Here is a 26,296-nt window from a genome sequence, read left to right as displayed (position 1 = left end):
AACTTTCATAATGATACACCACAAGTTATTTGTTGATTCTGTATTAACAGTCTTAAATTATTTTCCTAGCGAGTACACAAATACAAGTCTTTGTCTGAGGCTTATCCAGGTGGCGTCTGCCGGTCATTAACATCTGTAAAAATAGCCCACATTTAGTGACTTGAAATTAGTTCTTTGTTTTAGCCTATCACGCGCTCCCACTGCCATCTCTCTGAATGGAGATATTCATTCACCTGATTTTGAGTGTGTGTGTGACAGAAAGAGAGAGGGGGGTTGGGTGGGGGGAGCCAGAGAGAGAGAGAGAGAGAGAGAGAGAGAGAGAGAGGGCAGATGTACGACAGCAGCAGACATCCACTCCCACAAGTTTGCAGCTTGCAGGGAGGAATGGGGACTCATCTGTTTTAAGGTTCACAGAGTATATTTTCACACCGAGGCTAAATAGAAGAAGTCAGGCTGGGGGAAGCACGAGAGGAACAAATAACCTGGATTTGCACTCATGTCTCTGTCACCGTCCGATGAGGGATATAAGGAAAACAGATAAGGAAATGGAAATGTATTACACAAGGCTGCCAGGACGACAGGAGAAATTCATACTCCTCATCGTCTGTCTTCATCTGTGGCACAGACCTATGGTGAGTGGCATGTTGACTCATACAGTAAAAAAAAAAAAAAAAAATCATATCTGGGACAAGATCCTCTCATTATCCATGAAATGATTGAAAGCAGCTCAAAGTGCATAAAAAGTTGCCCCCCCTATACTCTGATTAGGAAACTAATGACATCTTTATTGCAATGCTATTAACCGCTATTATCTCGTGTCCCCCTCTGGCTTTTTGGAGCAGGCTCCGCACTTGGACAGCAAATGTCCTCATTAAGCTGCTGGCCCTAATAGCGGTTATCACGGCTCGTGACCTGCATCCACCAACATCACCGCCACCCGTCTGCTATCAATCAAAGACAGAATATGGATGAGAAAATGTACAGAAATAAGGGTCTGGCTGGTGCAGATGTTGTCCTATACATGCATGAATTTTCAAAACACATTATTAGTGTAATTTCAACTTAAAGAACTTTTAATTGCAGGGAAATTGGAGAAACTCCGTATTTGTTTTTCAACTTTTCAAAAATTCGGGCATCCTCGGATACGTTTATCTGACAAAATTCCTGAAAAAAACCTGAAGGAGTGAACAGAAGATAAGGTATCCGTTCTTAGAGGTGTGTCAGTTGATGATGTTTGTTAGATATTCTGTTTGCTGCTGATAATTCCCACCGTGCTGAAGCCACTCACACATCCTAACTCGTATTTTCAGGCTGAAGCGATTCATCCGGACTGCGCCATCATCGCTCAGCACCTGAGGGCTCGGGAGATTTGTAGCCAGACGAGGAGGAGCGAAGCGCGAAACCAGACCGACCACAGAGGTGGGTGCATTTTCTCTAATGCTGCTGCTCATGCTGCTGCTGCTGCTGTTGGACTTTTGTGTTTCTGCGCGCAAACGCACACTAGGAGAGAGGAACTGAGAAGTAACCTTGGCGCTCTGCGAGAGGTTTTTAATAGACAGGAATGTGGGCTAAACTACAAAAAAAGGAGTCTAGAGTAAAATACATAATATTAGAGTCTAGAAACTAGAGTCAACACATTATAAACACCCACGTTTTCTTCTGAAGAAAGAGTTACAGTTGCATAATGGTAGGATATAATTTTCAGCCTAAATCATATGATGACCCTTCCAATGCACACGAGAGCACCAGCAGAAGTAAGTCATTTGACTGACAGTGGTCAAAATGCAGTCAAAATGTTTTGGTAGCTCTCTTCTGGTGTACTGGAGGTGGACCAGTAGGTGAGGTTAACTGTGTTTAAGAGCAATAGAAACAGCAGCAGAAAAAACCTGATGCACATAAAGACACAATAATATAGAATACTTTATAATACAGGCTCAACACAGTACATATTTGTTAATATATGGCTATAAATTAAACATCCTTTCATGTTTTAAAACATATAAAAATACTCTTACTTGGAATGATAATTTGTCTCTGATACACATTTTTCCACAAAAAAACTTAGAATCTTCTGTATGAATATGCAAATATTGTTGAGCTCATAACACAAAACATGCTTGAGTAGTGGAGCGGGACTTTAATATAAGATCAGATAGAGTTAATTAATCCTACACAGGGAATTTACATACTATCACAGCAAACGGGAGCACAAAAACTACAGATGCATGCAGATGAGAGAGGTAACCAAAAAACTAGACTAGTATAAACTGTTTTACTATATACAGTAAGAAACACAGGAAATAAAAGCTAAAGTGTAGAGTGATGTAGATCATATATAATGTAGAGCATGCCTGGATGTGAACTTCAAAAGTGTATTGTTGGAAGACAAATAATTACAAATAGTGATGTGATGATTAACTTGCAAAAGATAAATACAGAATTCCCCTAGAGATGCAGTCACTTTTGCATGTAACTGAGTGCCTTTATACTGTGTTATGGTGACTTTTACAGGAGTAAATGATCTGTATGCTTCTTCCACCACTGTCTGTTGGAGGTTGTCTTGCATTTAGAGCAGCAAAACAAGTGTGTGACACTGATTTAATTTCCGTCTGTGGAGTTTTTTTTTTAATCTCATCTTATCTTATTTTGAAAAGACTGAAAATGCAGAGAATGACTAAAATCTGTAGCGTGCACGGACACAGTGACAGTACACCATGTTATTGTCATCATACTGATCTTATACCCGCACTGACACCTGTTCTACATCCTGGAGAGGCCTCACCTGCCTGTCCTTCCAATCTGACTCATTGACTTCATTATATACTAATGAACCTGGTGTCTCCCAGAGGGCCTCGCAGCATGTCTCCATATTGGGCTGCATCACTGAAGCCGAGCTCTTTGCCACTTCATCAGAAACTGGCCCAGAATAACAACACTCTGGCAACTCCCCTCCGAGAGAGTGATGAACTTTAACATTTCTAGACTAATTTGATCTTAATTACCCCTGATGACTATGAACCGCGGAGCAACACAACATTTTGGTGCAAAGCTGTCATCCCCTGCTCATTATGCACATAAATGTGTGCTGATGAATTTCAGTGTCGAAGTAGGTGTGTTTTTGCGTCCATCAGTGTGATGCCAACCATGCAGGTGACATGTAATCATGCAGAGTTTGGGAGTCACGCAGAGCTGAAATTTCACCTTTGTGAAATAATAACAATCATCGGTGACTGACTTCTGGTGGTAATGGGCCCAAGTGGTAGACGTCATTCATGTACAGTGGTGTTAAATGTGTTGCCACTGGTCGAAAACCAGTAAAAAAAAAAAAAAAAAAAAAAAAAATCAACCAGTTTCTGTTGATAAACCTCTCCGCTACAGCTTTCTAACTTTTAATGAATTAATCTGTTATTTTTCTACCAGACATGAAACATTGATTTAAATTAGGGCTGAAACTAGTTATTATTTTCATCATCATTGTGCATTTTGAACATGTCGCCACGTGTTCAAAATGCTCAGTTTGTCCAATCAACAATTCAGAACCCAAAGGTAATCCATTTTTACAGTAATATAATTTGCAGAGAAAAGTAGAAAATATTTACAAGAAAGGTTGCTGGAACTGCAAATATCTCAACTACTACCGGGTGGATTGCTACAATATTTAATACAGATAATGTGGCAAGATGATGAATTTCATTGACTTTAATAATCACTTGACATTTCCTCTAGCACCACATTTGTGGTTTTAAGTGAAATATCTCTACTGACTATTGGATGGATTGCTATTAATTTTGGTTCACACTTTCATGTCACCCTCAAGATTAATAATACTAACGTAGGTGAACTTTATCTTTTCATCAAGTGCCATCATCAGGTCAAATTTAATAAACTGTGTCTAACACAGATATATAGCAGATATAAGGACATTTAAAGTGTTCATACAGTGTTTTCAACAATTAGAAGTTCTCCTATGAAAACATATTTCATATGAATACATCTGTCATTCATTACCTGTTTGTACACCAGCAATCTAATTATGGATGCCTCAATATTGTTGACATCTACATCAATAAACACTGAAATTAAAGTTAAAATGTTGTGTAAGTGTTTTTCTGCTGAGTAATTTTCTTTTGAGTGATGTATCCATTTATCAACTAATTTTCTCGGCTCCAGTGTGATTATGTGTTGCTTCTTCAATTAGTTAGCAGTCAAATTTTCTATGGTTTCTAAGGTAAATGTTGCTAGTTAACACAGCCAAACAGGAACATGTTTTTCTGTTAGTATTCTCAGTTGAAGTAGTTTAAAAGGCTCCACATGCTTTTACACCCAGGAAAGACAAACATTCTCTTGAAGCATTGAGGAATTGTAATTCTTTGGAACATGAAAACAATCCTTTCTGGCTTTGAAAAACATGCAGATGTACATTAAACACCCAAAATTTAATTTCATTAAAATGTAAGATCCGAATAATGAAACTGAACACATGCTGCTTAATAAATGAAGGCATCATCCAGTTCCTCCCTCAGCGGTGCTCTGGAAGCACTCACTCGATGTCCAAAGTGATTTCAGACGTCACTGTTAATCCTAAATGAGGTGACATTCAAGTGGCTATGTGTACAGCTTCCTCTAGAGCTGCCAGTCAATAATGGCCTAAGAATAGAGCCTTGTTCAAAGGGTGATTGAAGTCTCTTGGTTCATCTGAAAGAAAATGCTTGAAATTAAATATTGACTTCTTGACATGACACATTGCGAACATTGACAGTTAGACACACCAGGGAATACAACATTATGGCTTTCCTGCACATGATAGTTTAAAATTCCCCCTGTGATTAAGAACAAATACAAAGACACTTTGTAGTAGTCACTTCCAATGAAACAGTGTAAGTTTCCATAATTCATGGTTTTCTCTGCATTCACTGATGCTCAGATCATATACTTGGGCCCTTCTTTTGCTTCTCTAATCTCATACTAAGAATGAAATCTTTTCATAATCAGCACATCACGAATGTGTGTCAGTTGTCTGTATGACTCAAATCCAGAGATCTGAATTTAGGCATCTAGAACTGGGAACTCCCTTATGGGAATATCATTCCACCACTTGACAGACAGTAGAACTTTCTTCTCCACTTGGAAGCAATCTAATCTGTAAGAGCAATCCAACAAACAGCTTGAAGTAGACAACCTAGACTTAGAGCACTGGTTCTGACCTGGTGCAAAGGACCTGACCTGTGCAAGAAAAAAAAAAAAAAAGCATTCATGCATGTCCACATGAAAAACCAGAACAAATAACAGGACAATGAGTCCACAGTCATGCAGCACTGATGCACGGGTGAATTAGAATTTTTTTGTTGCTATCTTCTACCTCCAGGCATCCAATAATGTTCAATTCTTAGAGAGTTTGAACTAGTCCACAGGAGACTATTTCAGTTTGGAAGCTGCCATTGCTGGGAGGTGGAGAAATGATTGTTCCCATGAATTTATGTCAAGACAGAAGGCATGCAAAGAAAGAATGAAAACAGTTTTTCTTTTGATTGGTTGATGAAAGGATCACCAAAATCATTAGGATTCAGCCTCTGGGAACCAAGAATGTCTGCATATAATTCAATAAAATCCCATCAGTTGCCCAAATATTTAAGTCTTGACCAACTGCCTAACAGAGAAACACTGCAAAAACATTAAATAATCACAATCATCATTGTCTTGTCTTCATTTGCAGCAGTCTAGATCAGTACTTGAATCAAAATACCTCCCTCAAAATTCTAATTTCAAGTAAGTAGTTAGCAAGCAACAAGTTAGCAGGACTAACCGTAGGATGCTCTTCAAAACACCCACATCCATTGTTTTCTGTGTAAGCCCACACATACTGTCAGTGTGTCAGGATATGCCACCATACTAATTCCTACTGCCAGCGTGCATCAGCTATCCTAGAGAGGCAGCAATTTTATTACATTAGCACACCAGATTGGCACCTTGGCCAACTTCACTGGTTCTACTGTCTGCGTGGAGCATTCAATATGTGCTATGTGTGTACATTAATAGCACCTTAACATTAAACCTCTCTGCTACAGCTTTCTAACATTTAATGAATTAATCTGTTTTTTTTTCTTCCCCTCTACTCCAACATGACTTAAATTCACCCCGACAACCTGCCAGATAAATTTTCAGTAATTAAATCAGGTCTATCTTCAGCTCTCCTGCTCGTTCGTGCCATTAATGCCACAGCAGAGTCTGTGCAAATAACACAGCCTTTTGTTTGTTCCTCCCGCCAAAGTGCCCATAAACGTGCCACTGTTGCTGCTGTGAAAACTGAGATACTATTTGGAAGCTGTGTCCTCTCTTGAATAGATGCCTCTGTTTTTCTGTCAGGATTTTACTAGGATTAGAGCCATCTGTGTAAACCTCCCACATACAATATGCTAAGAAGATGTTTCCCCTCGCACCAGATCTAAAAAATTAGAGACCAACATCTGATTCTGGCATTAACCGCAGTGAAATAACCACAACATTGGAAAAATAAAATCCCGTAATCCCTGATACCAATTACCTCAGCACAGTTATGTAGTGCCTGTATGAATATACTATAAATGTATTTTTCCCTCTCTCTTTCCCAGCTAAACCCCAACAGATAGTTAACTGTACGTTTGAAACCACATCCTCTATTTTCAACCTAGTACTTCACTGCCAGTTTTAATCATCTCACTCAGAATGGAAATCCTCTCCTCACAGCGAGATACACTTGACAGAGGGCGGTTTGAAAAGCATTGTCTTTTGGGCTGTGATTAATTCTGGCTTAGCATGGACTGAAGCTCACAACACATAGAGAAGAAGGTGTATTTTTATAATGAGCAGGCTCATTGCAGACATTGACACACAAATAGTTTCAGGTTCTAAAGATGCCAGGAATTAACCCTTTTTTCATTTCAAATATTTTATGTTATAGCAGGAAAAGCACAAGTGTAACTCAGTTGAGATGCTCCAATCAGCCAGTGGACACTGTCCTGAAATTGAATCACCTTAATGTAAAGCAGCCATTATGTATATATTATGAACTACACTTGTGATTTTCCTGCTATAACATGTCTAAATGTCATCTGTAAAAAATGTCTGTCAGGGTACAAGCTATGTCTTTTCAATTTGTCTTTTCAAAAATGTCCTGTGGTCTGCAAATGTGTCTGTAAATATTTTATACTTTAATTTCATGCTGCTCTGGGCTCTCTAAAACAATTTTGTTTTTTTGTTTTTTTTGCATAAATAAAATGGCATCTGTGTTGTTTTCTGCAACAAACTGGAAAAGGCAGAAAAACAATTTGTGAAATTATTGTCTTGTGCAGACTGAGGCCAAATGGTTCTCCCTGGGCAGGTTTGGGCTAAAGCCTACTAGTGATATCATGTGCAAAATCATCAGTGGTCTTTTGCCCAAAACAGAATTTTGATAAGGGATGAGTCCAATAACATAACTTTAACTTAACTTTAACTTTACAGTCCCCAAGGACAAATCTGTCTTGCAACCAGGTAAAACACACAAGACATGCAGATAAATAAACTATGCAAGATCAAACAAAGCAATTTACATCAAATGACAGAATAATATAAAACCTGGAGTTCATCCAGCCACCATCATCACTGGTTAAAACAACATCACTATCATCTTTATATATGTCAGAATTAAAGGATATAAAAAGGGAAATGCTTGATCCTACTCCCTATATACACATTAATGCCATTATCATATGGAAAACTACAGACTTCTTACCAACTGTCAGCCTCAATAAACCTCTAATACCTCTCACAAAAAATGTTACAATTCATCCTGTGGGGAGCATGAATGTGTGTGGCAAATTTCATTGCAATCCACGTAATGGCTGTTGACATATTTTACTCAAAACCACAAATGTGAGGCTAGAAGAAATGCCAGGGGTTTACCAAAGTCATTACGATTCATCCTCTGGGCACCACGAGTGTCAGTGTGGTATATTAGATGGTGCTGATGTGAAGATGATGAAGAGATCAGACACTGTCTTGCTTGTATATAGAAGCTTATTACAAAGAAGTCCAGCATCAAAACAAGCATTGTAGTAGCCTATGAGAGGATCCGAGCCAATATGGATCTCTCTCTAACAACTCTAAACATCAGTATATATATGTTTGTTGTCTTCATAATCTATAGGAAGGACCTCACTCAATGACCTCACCTTCCGGCTATTAATCTAAATATGAACCCAAAGAATAGAAAAACATACGTGGGAAACATTTGTGTTCAGACACTCCAGGAGAATAAAAACCATATATGGAACTTCAGACACTACATCAGTACAAAAGTTTCTAACAATTGATCCAGTAGTTTTTGAGTTATTTCAGGCTGGACTAACTGGCAGACCAACAGATTTGATGTTATCATCCATAAAGCACCACCACTACTATTGCTAAAACAGATACAGCACATAATAAATTCTGCAGACTATATGAGACATGAAAAGTGAAACATGACGCTCCAATAAATTCATAGTGCCACCCCTGAGATGACAACTCATTGAGCAAACAGTCAGTAAAATGACACGCAATCTCAAAGTGCGTTTCAACACAATCCCTCTGCCCCTCTAAGATCCTCTGCTTCTGGAATATCAGTCTGAGTCAGCCTGACAGCAACAGAGGAGACGCCGATGTGAATCATCCAACTCCCAGGTTCCTCCATGAATAATTGCATACTGCTGCCCCAGTCACTCTGCTCTCCCAGGGTTACACTGAAGGTGACATCATTTCTGTCAGACTACGTGATTGGATGCAAGCGGTTGGTTTTTGTGAGATAGAGAAACACAAGAGAAGAAGTGGATAATGGATTAGAAACGCTGGCTTTGTACAAATGAAATAAGGCACTGAGAGAAAATGAATATTTCACCCAACAGTTTGCTGCTTGTAAGTCACCACTGTGTCTCAGATTAATGTCAGCAGCCACTGAGGGTGGCTCACATTCCCTGGAGTGCAAATCGCTGGGCAGAGATTCTCTTTTTATAATAACTTTTAATTTTGATTCATGTTTAAAGATAGGCAGTTGAAGAAATAATTTGCATTTGACCAACCTGCTTTATATCATATTAAGTTGAGATAAAGGATAAGCAGATTGTCTTCTTACATTTACACCTTTTTGATTTTTAGCCACACTAATGATATGGCTGTGGGAATGGAAATGTTGGTTGTACAGCTGGTCTGCCACTTTTGTCTAGACTAGTCTAGTGGTGGAACAACTGCCCAACCACGCCACCTACAGAGCCAACTATGTGTGGCTAAAATGCATCTTTCTATCGCACATCAAACACAACATATATGATATGATACAATTTCACAAATTACTTAGCATGTTGACCTTACTTCTTATACCATCCTCATGCATATGCATCCATTTTCCTGCTCACAGCCTGATAAACCCTTCTGATATACACTGCTAAAGACCTTTATTAAGACACCACCCTCTGGCTAGTTGGCTAGCTAACTAATTTTTTTTTTTTACTTCCTGTTTTGTCTTCTTGAGCATTACAGCCTCACAGAGCTACTAACGTGGCTGCAGTCTTGTATTAACAGAAATCTTAGCAGCTAAATTACCCTCCACTAGACGTACCAAACATCAATTTTAAATAAAAATGGGCTTGAATATCATAGTATGGTATTATTTGTTATTTTCTGTTCCCAGCATGCATTGATTACATCAATATCTTCTTTTGCTGCATAGAAATCAAGAAAAAGTGAAATGTATGGCTAATAAATGTGATGAAAGGAACAACAGCCTCAGCACAAAATGTTCACTGTCATCCTGCTGAGTGAAGAGTGAGAATCCTAATTTCACATGGAGACGGGCTGTGTTTATGTTTCACTCAGAAATCACTCTCGGTCTTTTGAAACATTTTTATGTTCCAGGAAACTTATAGTGCCTGAGGTGTTCCAACTTTTTTTCAGAGGCGATTTCCTGCTGAAAATGTATTTGACATTTATTTTGGTTTCACATCAGCCTTGAGCATAAATGAGAAAAAAGTCCTTGCATTGCTTTTTTTAAAAAAATGAAAAAGAAAAAAAAAAGATTCATCATCGCTGTTGACATTTACCCAACATGGATGGAGATAGCTGCAGATATTTGCAGCAACACACACCATGTTTACCACTATGATTAATATGTATCAGAGGGGAGTTACTCCATCCATTCATTTCTTTATTCCAGTCAAACCTGTCTCCTTATCTCCTGAGATTGTGTCAGGGACAGACAGTAGATGGAAATACTTGGTGAATGTGTGTGTGACATTAAGCAGAGGCAGAGACAAGACAAGGCGAGTCCAGTTCTGCTGGACTATGGATGAAAACTGTCAGCCTCTTTTATACAGTAGATTTATTAAGTCAGGATTAATGGAAATATCCCCTTTTGGTTTCATGAGAAGTATGTGTGTAGGTAATCAGGTCACCTGTAGTCATGAACTGCAGTCTCTGTGGTTAGTGTGGATGGTATTTGAAGGCCTGAGGTCGGCTTAAATGTTTCCACTTTGTTTTCAATAAAAGTAACAGCAGGAAGTATTGACTGCACTGAGAAACTCATCATTCTTTTGCTGGAGTTTAGGACACAAGCTGCTTATGTGAATAAATAAACTTGCTATTCTCTTTTATTAGCAGAAAATATTCTTTTAATCATCGAGGGGTTGTCTTGGTGTCCAAAACATTTTAAACATAACTAAGAAACTACAGTTATGCTTGGGGCTCTGTGAGGCTGCACGAAGGCACAGTCGTACTTTCTTACTGCTAATGTCAGCATGCTAACATGCTCACATCAACAATGCAGCTTGTTGATGTTTGGCTGCAGGTTAGTTTGTCACCATGCCTACATTTGCTAATTAGCACTAAACAGAAAGAACAACTGAAGCTGGTGGGAAAGTCAGTGTGTTAGTTTTGTATTCGACAAATATTGATGATGGTATTTAAAAGTTAAGGGATCACCAAAGTTACTACAAATTTTCCTGAAGACAACATGAATGTTCTTAAGTTTCATGTCAGTGCATCGAGCAGTTGTTGAGACATTTCACTCGAAACCTAGAACTGATACTGATGCTAAAGGAAAAGTCAGGGCATCGCCAAAGTCATTAGGACTTAGGGTCGGTTTATGTTCTATCAGAACTAGTCCTATCCATCCATCCGTCCATCCAGTCATGCTGCTAACACAGCAACATTTTAGAGACCAAAAAAGCACTTTAGGAGTCAGAGCAGAATATTTCCCATGAAGTTTCACAGTCTGGGCCTTGCAGAGCCAATGGAATCAGATGATGTCTTACTTTTCATGTTGTCATGCTGCCTTCTGATGAAATGTGTGTGACAGCCTTTGGTCAAACGGACAGAACAAATCAACTGATATTAATGTGATGACACAAGACGGACAGAACGCATGAACTCAACACAGATTCAATATGAAAACAAGTCAAACACAACAAAAATTATGCAAAATGGAATTTCTTATGCTATAACAACCCCCCCTTCTGCACCACTGAGGGGCAAAACAAATTCGGTACGGCTGCTGTGAAAGGACAGAGCTGTCCAGAGGAGATATCTTCAAAAAGTAAAGGCCATCAGAATAACAAATGAGCTGAACGAGGAAACACTGAAATGTGTCCATACAACTCACCCACAGTCACTCACATAAAACATTGCCTCTGAACATAATCCAACTAGCAATTTCGTTTCCTACAAAACATATTTGCTGTCACAGTTTAGTTGTATATAAATGTAATGTCTAGGAGACAGGGATCATTATCACAATCACCAAAAGGACACGGCCATTTGAGGCAGTTACTGCACCTATATCCTGCAGGAAGGACCTATTTTGTCTTCGTCCTTTCTGTAAATTCTTCTTCCATCATTTTTTCCCCAGTAACCCCCCCCGCCCCCTCGAATCTGAATCATGGCTTCCCTACAGCGCTGTGCCCCCCACCAGCCTCGAAGCTGGATTTGTTTGCTTGATCAGATCAAAAACATGAGGAGTTCAAAGAAAATATCTGTATACAGAGCAGTGACAGATGCTGACTTGTGTGTTTACCGTCTGGATGGTTGGGGGGGGGGGCAACTTTTTATAGCTGTGAAATTACTCAAATATGTATGACAAGGAGGTTGAGAGACTTAATTGACTGACACTCCTGCTCCTCCTTGCGTCTGTGATTGCAGGATGTAAAACAGAATGGGATGAGATCGGGTGCTGGCTAAGAGCTGAAGTCGGGCAGGTGGTCAACGTATCCTGCTCTGAAGTCTTTCAACATTTTTCCAGCAATCAAGGTTTGTCTGCATGTAAACCCCAGTCTCAACAAACACAGAAAAGAACATCTAATCCCCAATCATCCAATCAATACAGTAGTTCAAGTACAGAGAGTAATGTACAAGTCCCATTCTGGAATAGTGCACACTACTAAGTATAATTAACTGTACTGTAAAATCTGCAGCACTAATGCGGGCAGGAGTTGCTCTGATGAAAGAATGCAGTATGAATAATTCATGTATGTTTGTTGGCAAGAATATATATATGCTCTGAGAGATTTCTGGCACAGAAAATGACTTGAAATCTTGTCTGCAGGGTTCATACGTCACAATCTGACATCCTCTTTGATTTGTGTTTCCAGGCAGATAGTGGTAATGACACTAGGACAGACATGTTCTTAAGTTTTAATAATACAGTCAAGAGTGTGAGTGAAACAAATTTCCAGAGTTAAAACAGCTGTTTATTTACTCTTTCCAAGTTATTTTATTGTTTTAAATAAGAATTAATTATTAATTACTTGCATCTGTAAATTAGTGTTTATAGGACAGCTGGTAAATTTTTAAAAATCCTCCCGTCTTAAGGCATACAGACATTGTTGTAGATAAAAAACAGTGTTGGACAGTTTTTTCTGTATTGCCTTTATAGGATTGTCAATATGAGAGGATCATTAAGGGAGTTAAGGTCAGGATCATTAAAGAATAATGTTCTTTTCTCCTTTACCTTGATGGAAATCATGGCTCATTCTGATCTGAATTGCAGATCACCCAAACACACCAGAGTCTTTACTTACAGTGGTGCAGTTGGCAGCAGTTTGACTCCTGGTTCCTGTTTGCTCAGCTCAAACAGGAATAGAGAAAACTCACTGCTGTGCATCTCTGTGTTTCTGAGTTCAAACAAACACTCAACAGTCCAGCTAAGGCATGCATGCATGTGCTATCTGTGGGCACAGACATTTCATCGTACAATCCCACAAACACACACACACACACACACACACACACACACACACACAGTGGTGCAAGGAGTGATCCAGCTGACAAACTTCCATTTGTGACACCTGCTGTTTCCAAATGGATGTTAACCAGGAGCAAATGTCAGTAGACTTGAACAAGGACATAAAAGCTTTAAATGATTTCTGACTGAAAGCACTAATGGAGTGAAATGGTCTAAGACAGTAAACGTCATCGTTAATATTCAAGCGCACAGGAATGACAACTTTCCATAACAATGTAGCCACAGTCTGTAATTTAGAATCAGAGAGTGAGTCAGAGTTAGTGAGAAAAAAAAAGTAAAAGAAGAAAAATGAGAAATGACAATTACAGTCAGTGGCATCAGCACGAGTATGCAAATACAGATACATAAACACATGCACCTACACAGACTGTACTGCAGATCACTTTGAAAGGTCAGGTTTGTTCACGTTCACAATATCTTTTCTTATGCATGTTAAACATGGATTTAGAAAGGTCACTGTGATGCTAGAAATAAGACAGTTTGAAGCAGTAAGATCAGCTTTTTTTTGGTTTCCCAGTGGCATTTTTGTCATCATTCTGTGGTCATTTGAGACAAAAAGAAGAAGAAGAAAAAAAACTGATTCATTGAGCTATAAAAGACTGTATGATGTGTTATAAAAGTCTCAGCTGTGGTCAAATCATTTGAATTTCTCTCTCTCTGCTACCACATCAGGATATGTTTACAGGAACTGCACTGTTGACGGCTGGTCGGAAATGTATCCACCCTACGAGGAGGCCTGCGTTTTCAGTGATGACAGCGAGTCTGAATCGGAGGTATACAGACATGCAGTTGTAATTGTGCCAATCAGTTAAAGCTTATTTGTATTGTTTCTGCTTCCTCTTCTCTCTTCCTCCTTTGCTGCCTCCTTTTCAATTCAGGCCTATTTGTAGGTTTAGTGCAAGAACACATAAATAAATGGGTGATGTTTTTTTTTCCAAAGAACAAATGTAAACAATTTAGGAGCAGTTACACAGTATGTAAAGCAAATTACAGCACAATTAATGCTGCCAACTTATTCAGAATTGTGATGTTTTGGTATGACTGTAGTGAACTTTTCACCAGTTTCCCTCTTCCAAAGCTTTATTTGATTGATTATTCAAATGCATAATAATGGAAGAACACCTGTAGTTGTATTGAGCTCAGTGAGATCCACAGTTCACATGACATTTCACGAATGAAGCCATTTCCCTATTCACACACTCTCTTTTTCCATCTCCAACTCTCTCTCTCTCTCTCTCTCTGCTCTCTGTCTCCAGACGAGTTACCTCTCTACGTTCAGACAGGTCTACACTGTGGGCTACGCCACGTCGCTCATCTCCCTCATTACAGCCATAGTGGTGTTCACAGCCTTCAGGTAAGCCCATAACAGTGCACACTGTCCTAGATGCACTCTGTCAGACAGAGGGCAGTCCAAGGTGAAACAACCAGGAGGCTCACTCACCTGACATTTGTGTAGTTATGATCCAAAACATGCATGTTTATAGGGGAGGCAAGTAAGATTTAAAAAGCTGTTTATATATAGACTAACATCTCAGCTGTGATATGATCTCAGAACACAAATATCCACATATTTAGCTGAAGTACTGTTTGATCAGTTAAGGCCTGGTAAAGTCTTTGTTTTACAGAGGCTTACGAATCATCTTACACATGCAAATTCATGCAGTTGCTTGCCTTCTTTTTTCCCTAATCAGATATTGATTTACATATACAGTACTGAAGCATATGTGAATTGTTCAGGATGCATTAATGCCTAAGAAGCTGTGGCGACATCCACAGAATTAATATCTAAGTATTGTTTATCAAAACACTTCAAGCTTTCTACCTGTAAATAAAGAGGCATGTCACAGTTTTGGGAGTCATGTCTGTTATTGGATACTCATATTGCTGGATAAGTAGACAGTTGTGTAGATATATATTTATATTGTGTACATTCAAAAGCCACCTAAAGGCATTTTCATGGTACATTTCTGGTTACAAATATTTTGATCCCAGCTAGCCCCAGCAGATTTGTAGGTCATAGTTCAGCTTTGTTCAGCTCTGACCGAGTGGATGTGATTGATCAGCCAATAGGAACCCTCGCTGCACTGTTTTGAAATGTATCCTCACCCTTTTAAAAGCATTGTCTCACTCTGTGCCTAGCTTTCATTCTTGTTCTTGTGTTGGCACAAATTCATATTTTTTTCTGGCACTGTGTTCTTGTGAAAAATGTTCCCTTTTGCAATATTTGAAAGTTTTCAACAATGAGCACTAAATATCGTGTTTGTTTTCGTATTCGAGGAGCTCATTGACCTGAATTTCTGTGCATATTAGAGGTGCTGCTGGGATTAGTTTGTTCATTGCACATGAGTCTTCATTATATGCAGCTTTAAGAAGCTGGTTATAAAGATAATGTATGCATATATGTGTATGTGTTAGCTTCCCTTGTTTTCCTCTTTTCAGAAAGTTCCGCTGCACCAGAAACTACATCCACATCAACCTGTTCTCCTCCTTCGTCCTGAGAGCCAGTGCTGTTTTTATTAAAGACACAGTGCTGTTTGCTGATGAGACGCTGGACCACTGCTCCATGTCCACAGTGAGGGTCAAATCACCTGATAATGTTTCAGATTCCCACATCAGCTGTATGATTGATCTCACAGTAGAAATAGAAAGGAATAGAGGAGTGAATGAGGGGAAGACATGTCACAAACTGATGAATGGAAACTGTCAGTGTCAGCAGAATTCTTTTAGCAATGACATGGTTTAAACACTTTTCACAAAGTGGATGAAATGTTTACAAGATTAACAGTCCATATTTTACATTATAAGAACTGGACATCCTCAGCTTACATGTCAGGTCTTGGGTTTACTTTCATTTTTTTTCTACCAGCATACTAAATTTTTACCAGCATATACTAAATTTTCTTCTTTGTTTCTTTTGTAGTAATTGTCTGTTGTTGTAGACCATAACTGCAGTGGAAAGTGGAAGATTTTTGACTCTCGCAACTTATTTTTATTGTTTGTTTTGATCTGAGGATCACTGTAAACTCCTGGTACAAACAATATCCATAATTTTCATAAAATCTTTTTGCACAGACATAATCCTCAGACAGGTTCAAAGGTTTATACCTGACACCAGGCTCTTTTCTTTACTTATGAAAAGTTTACATTTTGAAAATGAAAATATACAATGTATCACCTGCAGTGAAATAATAATCTCTATGTTTAGTCTGTAGGTTTATTTTTATTCTGTTTTATGTTTATTTATATCATCAAGTATCAGTTTTCTGCTTTTGTCTTACCATAAAAACACATACACATTTTTGCTACAACATGCACAAAGACTAAATGTATTTAAAATAAAATACAAAATTTCAGTAACTGAAAAAGATGTGTTAGATGTAGTATATTATTATATGATCTCATTTATGCCCTTGAATTTAAATATGATCAAAAGTTCTTTCATCTTTATTTATCATCTTCCTTTTTTACGCAAGAGAAAAAGTTGCTTAATGAGTCATCTGGACCTGCCAGCTGCACTGCCTCCACCCAGACTGTGTTAGACCAGTGTTAGGTAATGGCACACGCCCAGTAGTTACTGTATGTCTGGTGTGTCCTCTCTAGACAGCGTGCAAGTCAGCCGTGGCTTTCTTCCAGTTCAGCATCCTAGCCAATTACTTCTGGTTGCTGGTGGAGGGCATGTACCTGCAGACCCTGCTCGCCCTGACCTTTGTCTCTCAGAGGAAATACTTCTGGTGGTACATCCTGATTGGATGGGGTGAGTAAAGTAATAAATGAAGGGGTCGTCTGAGGATGGCAAGCCTGTGATAGAGTGATTTTCAAGTGATGGTTGGATTATACACAGTGATCATCCACAACATTAAAACTGCTGACAGCTGACGTGAATTACACTGATCATATTTTGACAATGTGATGCTGCTGGGAAAAAAAATGTATAAAAATGTTATATTGTCTATTTGATGAAGTAAATATTGGTAAAAAAAAAAACAAAAAAAACAAGTGCTCACTAAAAGACAGAATAATACAACGAATCTCTAGGATGGATCTTTCATTGGCATCAATAAGCTCAGGAGCCAGATGAGCTAACACTGACTTTTTGGATTTCCAGTCTCAGGAGCTTTCTATTTTGCTTGGTTAAGACAACTGAAATCTCCAGTGATGAATGAACAGCATAAGAGGATTGACAAGTGCTTATCTTGAGTTTTCTGGTCACGTGAATGTTCACAAGTGGTAACCAGGAATCTCTCCTACAATGTAATGAAACAGTCCTTTGTGAATCTTCTAAGAGACACTTGAAACTGTCAGTGGGTATTTATTCAGCTGCTAATTTTTGAATGTTGTTGGTGGTACTGTTGCATTGAATTATACTGTCAGGTTTCCCTGTTATGTTATCTTGTTAATACCCAGTATATTCACATATAGGCTGGAGATCTATTTCTAGACAGTAATTCAGTCCTTTAAATTTGGCATTGTTTTATTTACACAGTGTGCTGCCTCAGCCACGAATGCATCCACGCTTGCTCGTTTCTTCTACTCTTCCTTTGTCTTCTCTGTTATCTTTTGTTTCCCTGAACTTTCTGCAGATATATCAAGTGTTTTTCCTTTGTTTAATCCCATGTTGCTCAGTCAACTGATTCCACTGTCTTCCTATTCCCATCACCTTGTCTTTACTGCTCTCTCTTTGTTGCATGTTCTCCTGTTTACTCTTGAGTGCTTCTAATGAAGTACCACAGAATCATTTGGGTCCAGTTACCAAACTTTTACAGTATAATTTAACCACTACAGCACAACTGTTGTGAATTTTCAGGTGGGGAGTCTTAATTCCTAAAACTTTAAGACAATAGCTGCTACAGGACATGCAGGTGACGAAACTACAATATAGGTTTCTACAAATAAAGGTCATACTAGGCTTTTTATACTGCAGTCCACATACTGTACGAGTCAGTGAGAACTTATAATGGTTGGCCAGTGCCAGCTAGTGCTGCACAGACAATGGCAGAAACATCTCTAATGAGGAAATAGATGGAGGGAAGGATGTGGCGAGGTGTGATAGTGAGGCAGCAGCTCAAATCACCTAGTGTCCGTCTGAGCAGACCCAGGAGGGTACAGACACAGGTCCTATTAGGTAACAGCAGTCTCATTAAGGATTAACTGGTTCCTCAGCATTCAAGCAGACATGATCCTTGCAGTAAGGAGGTTTTGTAAGTTTTTACTGCAGTTATTGGACAGGAGACACTTGTTTGGACATTCTACAGAGAGACAACATACTGTAGGTCATGCTGTGGAGGAGGTTGGAGTTGGCAGCTGCAGACTGTGGAGTGCAGAATGTGTGATAGCCACCCTCTGCTTTGACAGGAGGGAGGGAAGCAAAGTGTTTTACCTCTGTCCATCAACTCCTGTTGCAGGAGAAAATATATATGTGAAATATAGATGTTGTATCTACAGACATTCATTGTTCCTGAGATGATAAATCCAAAGGTCTTTGGTGATCCTATGACCTGATTATAGCAAATGTTAGCATGCTAATGTGCTAAACTAAGAAGGTGAACACTGGCACAGTGGTATTTTAGCATGCTAAAAGTAAAAAAAAGTACAGCCTCACTGAGCTGCTAAAATTTGGATTCTTCGATTCTTCTGTCTTGAGTCTTGGTTTCACACTGGGCAAACATAACATCTGTTTCACCCAACAATGAAAAGAGATGATGAAGGAGATAATCACCTTATTAAATTGGGACATCTTGCATTCCTGCCAGATGTGATATGAGAGCATTGACCTTTGTCGAAATTAATACAAATTCAAATGCCATTAGTAATGTCAAATCTACATTGCATGTAAGTTAGACTTCCAGTGGTTACAGTGATGATAATACAAATTCTGTATTCAGTCATATGAACAAACAAAACACATTCAAACCTAAACTATAGACTTGATGCTGAGGAAAATCTGGAAATATCTCTGTGCTGAGTATCTGTGTTTTACAACCTAAAAAGGAACCAGGGGTGTATGTTTGGGTATCTGTGTGTGTGTTTGTATTAGCGGTGTGTATATATTCAGAGGGGCTCTTATCTGCCCCTTTCCGGTTTGTACAATGTTGCTTTCTCTCCTGTCTTCTGCTTTTATCCCATGTCTGCTTCTTCTTTTGGCATGGAGATGCAAGTGGGACACAGATAAATTTGATACACAGAGTAAACACAGTGTATTATATGCTTGACAACATTTTCATAAAAAATGCAGTAAATACGTGAGTTGGGGAGTTGAGTGTCGTTCAGATTTGTTTTACTTGACAGAAACAGAGCATGAATAATTAATCTTTGCTTTTTCGTTGTAGGGCTCCCATCAACCGTTCTCATACTTTGGGTGTTGACCAGATTCTTCTATGACAACAGAGGGTATGATACAGTTCATTATATTCAGCAACCTCAGTTTTCAGTTCAGTTCAGTTCCTCCTGCTTATTCTGGAATAGGGTCGCGGTGGCAACAGGCTAAGCAGGGCATTCCAGACATCCCTCTCCCCCGGCAAAGTTTTCCAGCTCCTCCTGGGGGATACCAAGGTGTTCCCAGCCCAGAAGAGACACATAATCTCTCGCATCCTGGGTCTACCCCGGGGTCTCCTCCCAGTTGGGCATGCCCGGAAGATCTCCAAAGGGAGTCTCCTAGGAGGCATCTTAATCAGATGCCCAATCCACCTCAACTGGCTCCTTTCGACACGAAGGAGCAGGGGCTCTAATCTGAGCTCCCTCCGGATGTCCAGGCTTCTCACCCTGTCTGTAAGGCTGGGCTCAGACGCTGACTGGAGGAAACTCATTTCAGCTGCCTGGATCCACGATCTTGTTCTTTTGGTCACTACCCAGATCTTGTGACCATAGGTGAGAGTCGGTAAATTGAAAGCTTTGCCTTTCGACTCAGCTCCCTCTTCACCACAACGGTCTGATACAGTGACCACATTACTGCTGACGCCGCACCAATCCGCCTGTCAATCTCACGCTCCATCCTCCCATCACTCGTGAACAAGACCCAGAGATACTTAAACTCCTTCGCTTGAGGCAGCAACTCTCCCCCCACCCGGAGGGAACAGTCCACCATTTTCCAGCTGAGAACCATGGCCTCAGATTTGGAGGTGCTGACCCTCATCCCCACTGCTTCACACTCAACTGCAAACCACCCCAGTGTGTGCTGAAGGTCTGATGAGGCCAACAAAACCACATCCTTTGCAAAAAGCAGAGACGTGATTCTGAGGTTCCCAAACCAAGAGACGATTGACAGCCTTGGCGCAGTGCAACACCCACCAGGAAGGTGTTTGACTTTGTGCCAAGAATGCATACTCAGCTCTCACTTTGGTTGTACAAGGACTGGATGGCTCACATCAGCCCTGGTACCCTATACTCCCACAGTACCCCCCACAGGATCCCTCGGGGGCCTTTTCCAAGTCTGCAAAACACCTGTAGACTGGTTAAGTTCCCATGACTCCCTCAGCAATCCCGCAAGAGTGAAAAGCTGGTCCACTGTTCCATGGCCAGGATGAAATCCGCATTATTCCTCCTGAATCCGAGGTTCGACAATTGGTCTGAGCCTCCTTTCCAGCACCCTGGAGTAACCTTTCCCAGGGAGGCTGAGTAGTGTGATACCCCGATAATTGGAGCACACCCTCCATTCCCCCTTTTTAAAAATGGGGCCACTCCCCAGGTACTGTCCCAGACCTCCATGCGACACTGAAGAGGCGTGTCAGCCATGACAGCCCCACAGTGTCCAGAGCCTTTAGCATCTCAGGGCGAATCTTGTCCACACCTGGCGCCTTGCTGCTGGGCAGCTTCTTAACTACCTCAGCAACCTCTGCCAAAGATATGGATGAGGCTTCCCCTGAGTTTTCAGGCTCTGCCTCCTCCACAGAAGACATATTGGTCGGGTTCAGGAGTTCCTGCTGGACGGTTTGCCAGAACAGCCTCGAGGCCAGCCGAAAGTCCTTCTTCATGACTTTCTTGAACTCCTCCCACACCAGAGTTTTTGCTTCCACAACTGCTGAAGCTGCAGCCCCTCTGGCCTCCCAGTGCCTGCCTGCTGCTTACGAAGACCCCTGGGCCAACCAAGCCCGATAGGTCTCCTTCTTCAGCCTGACGGTTTCCTTCACTGTTAGTGTCCACCACCGAATTCTTGGGTTGCTGCCCCGACAGGCACCGACTACTTTCTGACCACAACTCCTGCCTGCTGCGTCTGCAATGGAGGCTTTTAACATGGTCCACTCGGACTCAATGTCCCCAGCCTCCCTTGGGATGCACGAAAAGTTCCTCCGGAGGTGAGAGTTGAAGACCTCCCGGACAGGGGCCTCTGTCAGACATTCCCAGGACACCCTCACTACTTGTTTGGGTTTGGCAGCTCCCAGGTCTGGCTCCGGGAAGGTGCCACGGTTTCCCTTGTTTGGGCGAGGTGGCCAACTCTCGAACATTCCGATTCATCCAAGCAATTATTTTGAACCGCTCTTAGTTTGTCCCCTCCCCCAGGACCAGTTTGTCTTGGGAGACCCTACCAGGGGCTATTGCCCTGGACAACATAGCTCCCAGGTTCATGGGGGCAACCAAACCCCCCCACCACGATAAGGTAGCGATTCACGGAGGGGATGTGATCAAATTTAATCTAATGACATGATATGATATGATGCTGTAACATCATGTGCCATTGCATGTTAAATAGATGTACTAGTAATAATTCTTCGAGTGTTTGTACTTTGATTTGATTTGCAACGTTACTTTTATGTGTAATTAAGTTTTATCTTAAATTGCAGTTGCTGGGATGACACAGAGAATGTTGGTATTTGGTGGATTATTAAAGGACCGATAACAGCCTCACTGCTGGTAAGTGGACATGGCTATGAAGAAGTAACTTTACCTGGCCCTGACATTGTGGTAAAAGACTGAGGCTAAAGCTATATATCCCAGACAAAAAGCCGTCATCCTCATGAGTTGAAGATCCCATGTAGAAAACATACTAGCTACTCCTAGTATTTTAAGTATGATCAAGTCTGTGTAAAGCAAATTCAGAGATTTGTCTCTAAACACATTATGTCAGAAAATAGTTCCTGAAAACATGTAAAATCTGTAAACTATGTGTTACTGCACTGTGGAGTTCATTCTCAGGATTTTATGGGCGTGTCTGAAACGGTGGCTCGAAGACACACTGGAGCCACTACTCAGCATAACCCCGCCCCTAAGACTGTAACCCTTATAAGTAATTTTTGCTGGCTAGCTATGCTACTGCCGTGCAAATACATCTACCCTGGATGCCAGAGTTTGCAGAACAGCATGGTCATATTTTTCAAAGACATCAAGAGGAGGTGGATTAAGTGACCGTTTCACTCCAGTTAGTTTTACAAACTTTCATCACAGACAACGGGAATTCACCGGTAATCCGCTGTCACTTCTGAATGAAGCCAAACCAAGAGTGGGCATGGTTTTGTGCCTCCAGTGGACGCCCCCAGCATCTCAGAGCAGAGAGAGCTCCTTATTTTGTCATGATTTTGAAACCTAATTTTATATATTTGCTGATTTTTTTCTAGCAAGTTTTTGCTCTAGATATTTGCTCTCATTCGAAGAACAGGCATGATTCAACTATTAGTGACAAGTTCTCCATCCTCCCTTTCCAACCTGTAGAATTAGGTTGGAGCTGGGAACCAAATTTTCCAGTTTAATTTTGGTTAAAATGCTTTGAAAAGTTCAAAATGAGGTGCACAAACCAGAATGGAACCCATTCCATGTTGGTGTAAAAGGCGTAAACCTTGAGAAATAGCACAAAGCGGATAGTTTCTTATGTAACCTGTAGCCCTACAAAATGTAAAATCAAATAGCTGACTGATGGAATGTTCCTTGGCCTTGTAAGTAACTCCTTTTAATGCCAAGTATCACCCTTTCACTTAAGCATTTGGAGAGATTTGTAGTTCCCCTTGCTGAGATATGACTGGCCAATCACCATTCGGAGGGAACGGTCATATTGTCGGAGTAGTGGGCTTCAGTAGATTTGTTTGCAGCAAAATGTGTTTTCTTTCTGTGTGTGTGAGGGATTTATCATTTGGGTAACTGTGCATATGTGTGCATGTATCTCAACCAGGTCAACATAGTGATCTTCATCAATGTGATCCGAATTCTGGTTCAAAAGCTGAAATCATCAGCCATGGCTGGGAACAGTGACACTGGACATTTCATGTGAGTCACAACTTAGTGAGTCAACAAACTGAACTAGAAATTCACATTGCCACTTGCGAAACAGACATTTTTGTGAAGGAACTGATGATTTATAAATGATTGCATGTTAGATTTGGAGGAAAAGCTTCTCCTGTTTGAAGGTGCTCTTCAAGAATTCAGGCAACAATGATTCTACTGGGAGAACTAATACCCTCTTAGCAAACACACAGATTCATGAAAATTATATCCCAGTGAAGTCAACAAGAGTTTCAACACAACAGTGAGGCAAGAAGCAGGGGAAGCTGCAGCAGCAAAAGGTGTTAGCATGTCTGTTATCAACAGAGCAACTGTGTGAGAAGCATCAGGTTATATAGGCGGCCCTGCACCTGAAAATGTGATTGGCTGTTGCCTCTCAGCTGGCAACCAAACAGCTGAATGGATCACTGATTGTGAGGGATGAAAGACACAGGTGATGCCAATCAGCTAATGCAGGCCAAATTTCAGTACTCTGCCTGAACCAACAAAATGCTCCATAAGTGTTCACCTTAGAAAAGTATTGTAGTATTTAAACATTAAAGAACCAAGAGACTTTAATATGTGACCTCTTAGTTACAAAATTGAATAATTAACCAGAAAGTTTACATTTTCTATATTTAAGAATTAAATTGTGTCACTTAATTGCATACTGACACTTACTGATGCATCTTGACACATTACAATACGTTATCCTTCGATACAAATGAAATACATGTTGTTTATACTGCAACATAACAAAAAACAAAGCACCACAATAGCATGCAGAAGACTGATGAATGGAGGGGAAAACCACACATGCATGATAACACAATCTCAAGGTTTTTCAAGATTGCGTTGCAGTTACGAGTGTGCGTCTTCCTGCCTCTTTCTTTGATGTCTGCCTGTGAGCTGGTGCCTCACTAGAATAGGTATCTTTTCCCTCAGTTCTTCCTTTTGTAAGAGAAAGACTGAAACCAAATTCACTCATGAATATTCACCAATAGTTGTCTGCAAGCTATGGTAAAGTTCACAAATTAATTTGACCCTTTGACTTCATCAAAAAACAGATACATTTTAGTAGCTGCCAGCTGTGTTGAGAAAATCGCACTACTCACAACACAGTACTGAGGTACAATATGGTCAAAAAGCATCAGATATACACAGGTCCAGTGCAATAATTAAGTGATAAAACCAAGCTTTCTCCTCCCTAGAGACCTTCATCAGGGCAAATGATATTTGCTTAGGGGCAGAACCTGCTTTTCTCCATAAAATACATTTAGAAAAAAAGTTAAGTCTTTTTGCTGTTATGTTAATTGCTGAATTAAAACTGCTGAGTGAGAAATGGATGGCAGTTCAGTCTTTTAAGAGTTCACTATGAAGAGGGAAAATGGAAGTTAACTGATGAAATGTCTTGACAGAATGCTGAACTTTAAGAGAGAAAATGCTGCGTATGTGAATCTGCTATAGAGGAGCTCAGAAATCCTGCTTCACCTGAATGAGTTCTTCCTCTCCTTTTGACGTTTGGCTGCTGCACATTCCAGCTCAACTGAATGAATTTACAATGAGAGGGCATAAAAATAGCAGCTGATACCAGAAATAGTTGTCTCCTCCATCGCTGTGCGACAGGATTGTTCCACCAGTTCAATGAATGTGCCACACTTTCAAATGCTTCATCTGTGTCTTATAAACTTCAATCTGATTCAGGCGGATCTGTGATGTTAACACAAAAACACAAATCCCAGGTGTGACAAAAGACAAGCACAATCCTATTATAGGCTTGACAATAAGCCATGTTTCTTTTATTTTTTTTTTCTTAAACCTTTTAGTGGCCATGGCTATGACGTCATTTCTGATCTGAGTGATTATTTTGGTTATTTTTAATAATCAGATGACAAAAACTATATAATCATGTCCTGCTAAGTGGAACGGCTTGACTGAGAAGCTTTAAATCTGATATAATCATCAGAGAACAAAAAAAAAAAATTGCCATATCTGTCATGGGTTAGATTAGCTGCTGTGTATTGATCTTTGATAGACTGATTGTGTTCTTAATTGCTTTTAATTCATGTAGACACATGCAAAAGATTAAGGGAATAAATAAAAAAAATAAAAATAAAAAATAAAAACTTATCTCAGGTTTTTGTTGACTGAGCAGAGGTGGGGTTGCTCTTTCCAAACCACATGACTTGTAGCAAGTTTGGTGCAATAAACACAAAGTCCCCAAAAATTAAATGGCAACATTTACATGATATTTAGACCTCACCAATCTGATTTGAACTAAGCTTTGAGCACAGTGCATCTGGGTTTTGTGTTTTGACATTTTAATCTCCTGCCCTGATTGGCCTGATGTTTTAAATGTCACAGATTTGACACCACCAATTTGGCCTGGATGAAACTTGGAGGAATGATGCATTTTGCTTCATGTCTGGCATTTAAGACTTTATATCTAACTCTGATTAGACTGAAACTGATTGGCCTCTGTTTACTGTTAATTAAAGGCAAATGTTTCAAACTTTCAGAAGCTGTTACATCATTATCTGGACTTATGTCTAGTGTTTCTCCTTTCTTTCATTGTTCTGTTTTTGCTTCCCTCAGGAGGCTGGCTAAATCCACCCTGTTCCTCATCCCTCTGTTCGGGATGCACTACACTGTATTTGCCTTTCTGCCTGAGAACACTGGGGTAGCAGCCAGGCTCTACATCGAGCTGGGATTGGGGTCCTTTCAGGTATGAAACAATAGAGGAGGAGCAGAATAAAGAGTCCAGATAAACAAACTCTATTAAGACAGATCACAGGAGAAGCATGTGTTGCTTAGAACATTACTGATGGC

General features: G+C 40.1%; 1 protein-coding gene across 1 annotated transcript in view; it reads left to right on the top strand.

Moving 5' to 3' along the window:
• The first annotated feature begins 376 nt into the window (after positions 1–376).
• The window catches only part of LOC108883297 (pituitary adenylate cyclase-activating polypeptide type I receptor-like), a 29,051-nt gene continuing 3,131 nt past the window's right edge, over positions 377–26,296 (top strand). Inside the window, exons 1-11 of the mRNA XM_018676257.2 lie at positions 377–632; positions 1,311–1,419; positions 12,184–12,291; positions 13,958–14,058; positions 14,542–14,639; positions 15,725–15,857; positions 16,886–17,039; positions 19,612–19,672; positions 22,060–22,129; positions 23,379–23,473; positions 26,063–26,192. Coding sequence (XP_018531773.1) covers positions 516–632; positions 1,311–1,419; positions 12,184–12,291; positions 13,958–14,058; positions 14,542–14,639; positions 15,725–15,857; positions 16,886–17,039; positions 19,612–19,672; positions 22,060–22,129; positions 23,379–23,473; positions 26,063–26,192 — 1,176 coding nt within the window. The 5' untranslated portion in view covers positions 377–515. The remainder of the gene's footprint in view (positions 633–1,310; positions 1,420–12,183; positions 12,292–13,957; positions 14,059–14,541; positions 14,640–15,724; positions 15,858–16,885; positions 17,040–19,611; positions 19,673–22,059; positions 22,130–23,378; positions 23,474–26,062; positions 26,193–26,296) is intronic.

This window comes from Lates calcarifer, linkage group LG4 (genome assembly GCF_001640805.2).
Source record: "Lates calcarifer isolate ASB-BC8 linkage group LG4, TLL_Latcal_v3, whole genome shotgun sequence".
NCBI classification, from domain to species: domain Eukaryota; kingdom Metazoa; phylum Chordata; class Actinopteri; family Centropomidae; genus Lates; species Lates calcarifer.
Note: the sequence above shows the minus strand (reverse complement) of the source record. Positions and strands in the feature narration are given on the sequence as shown.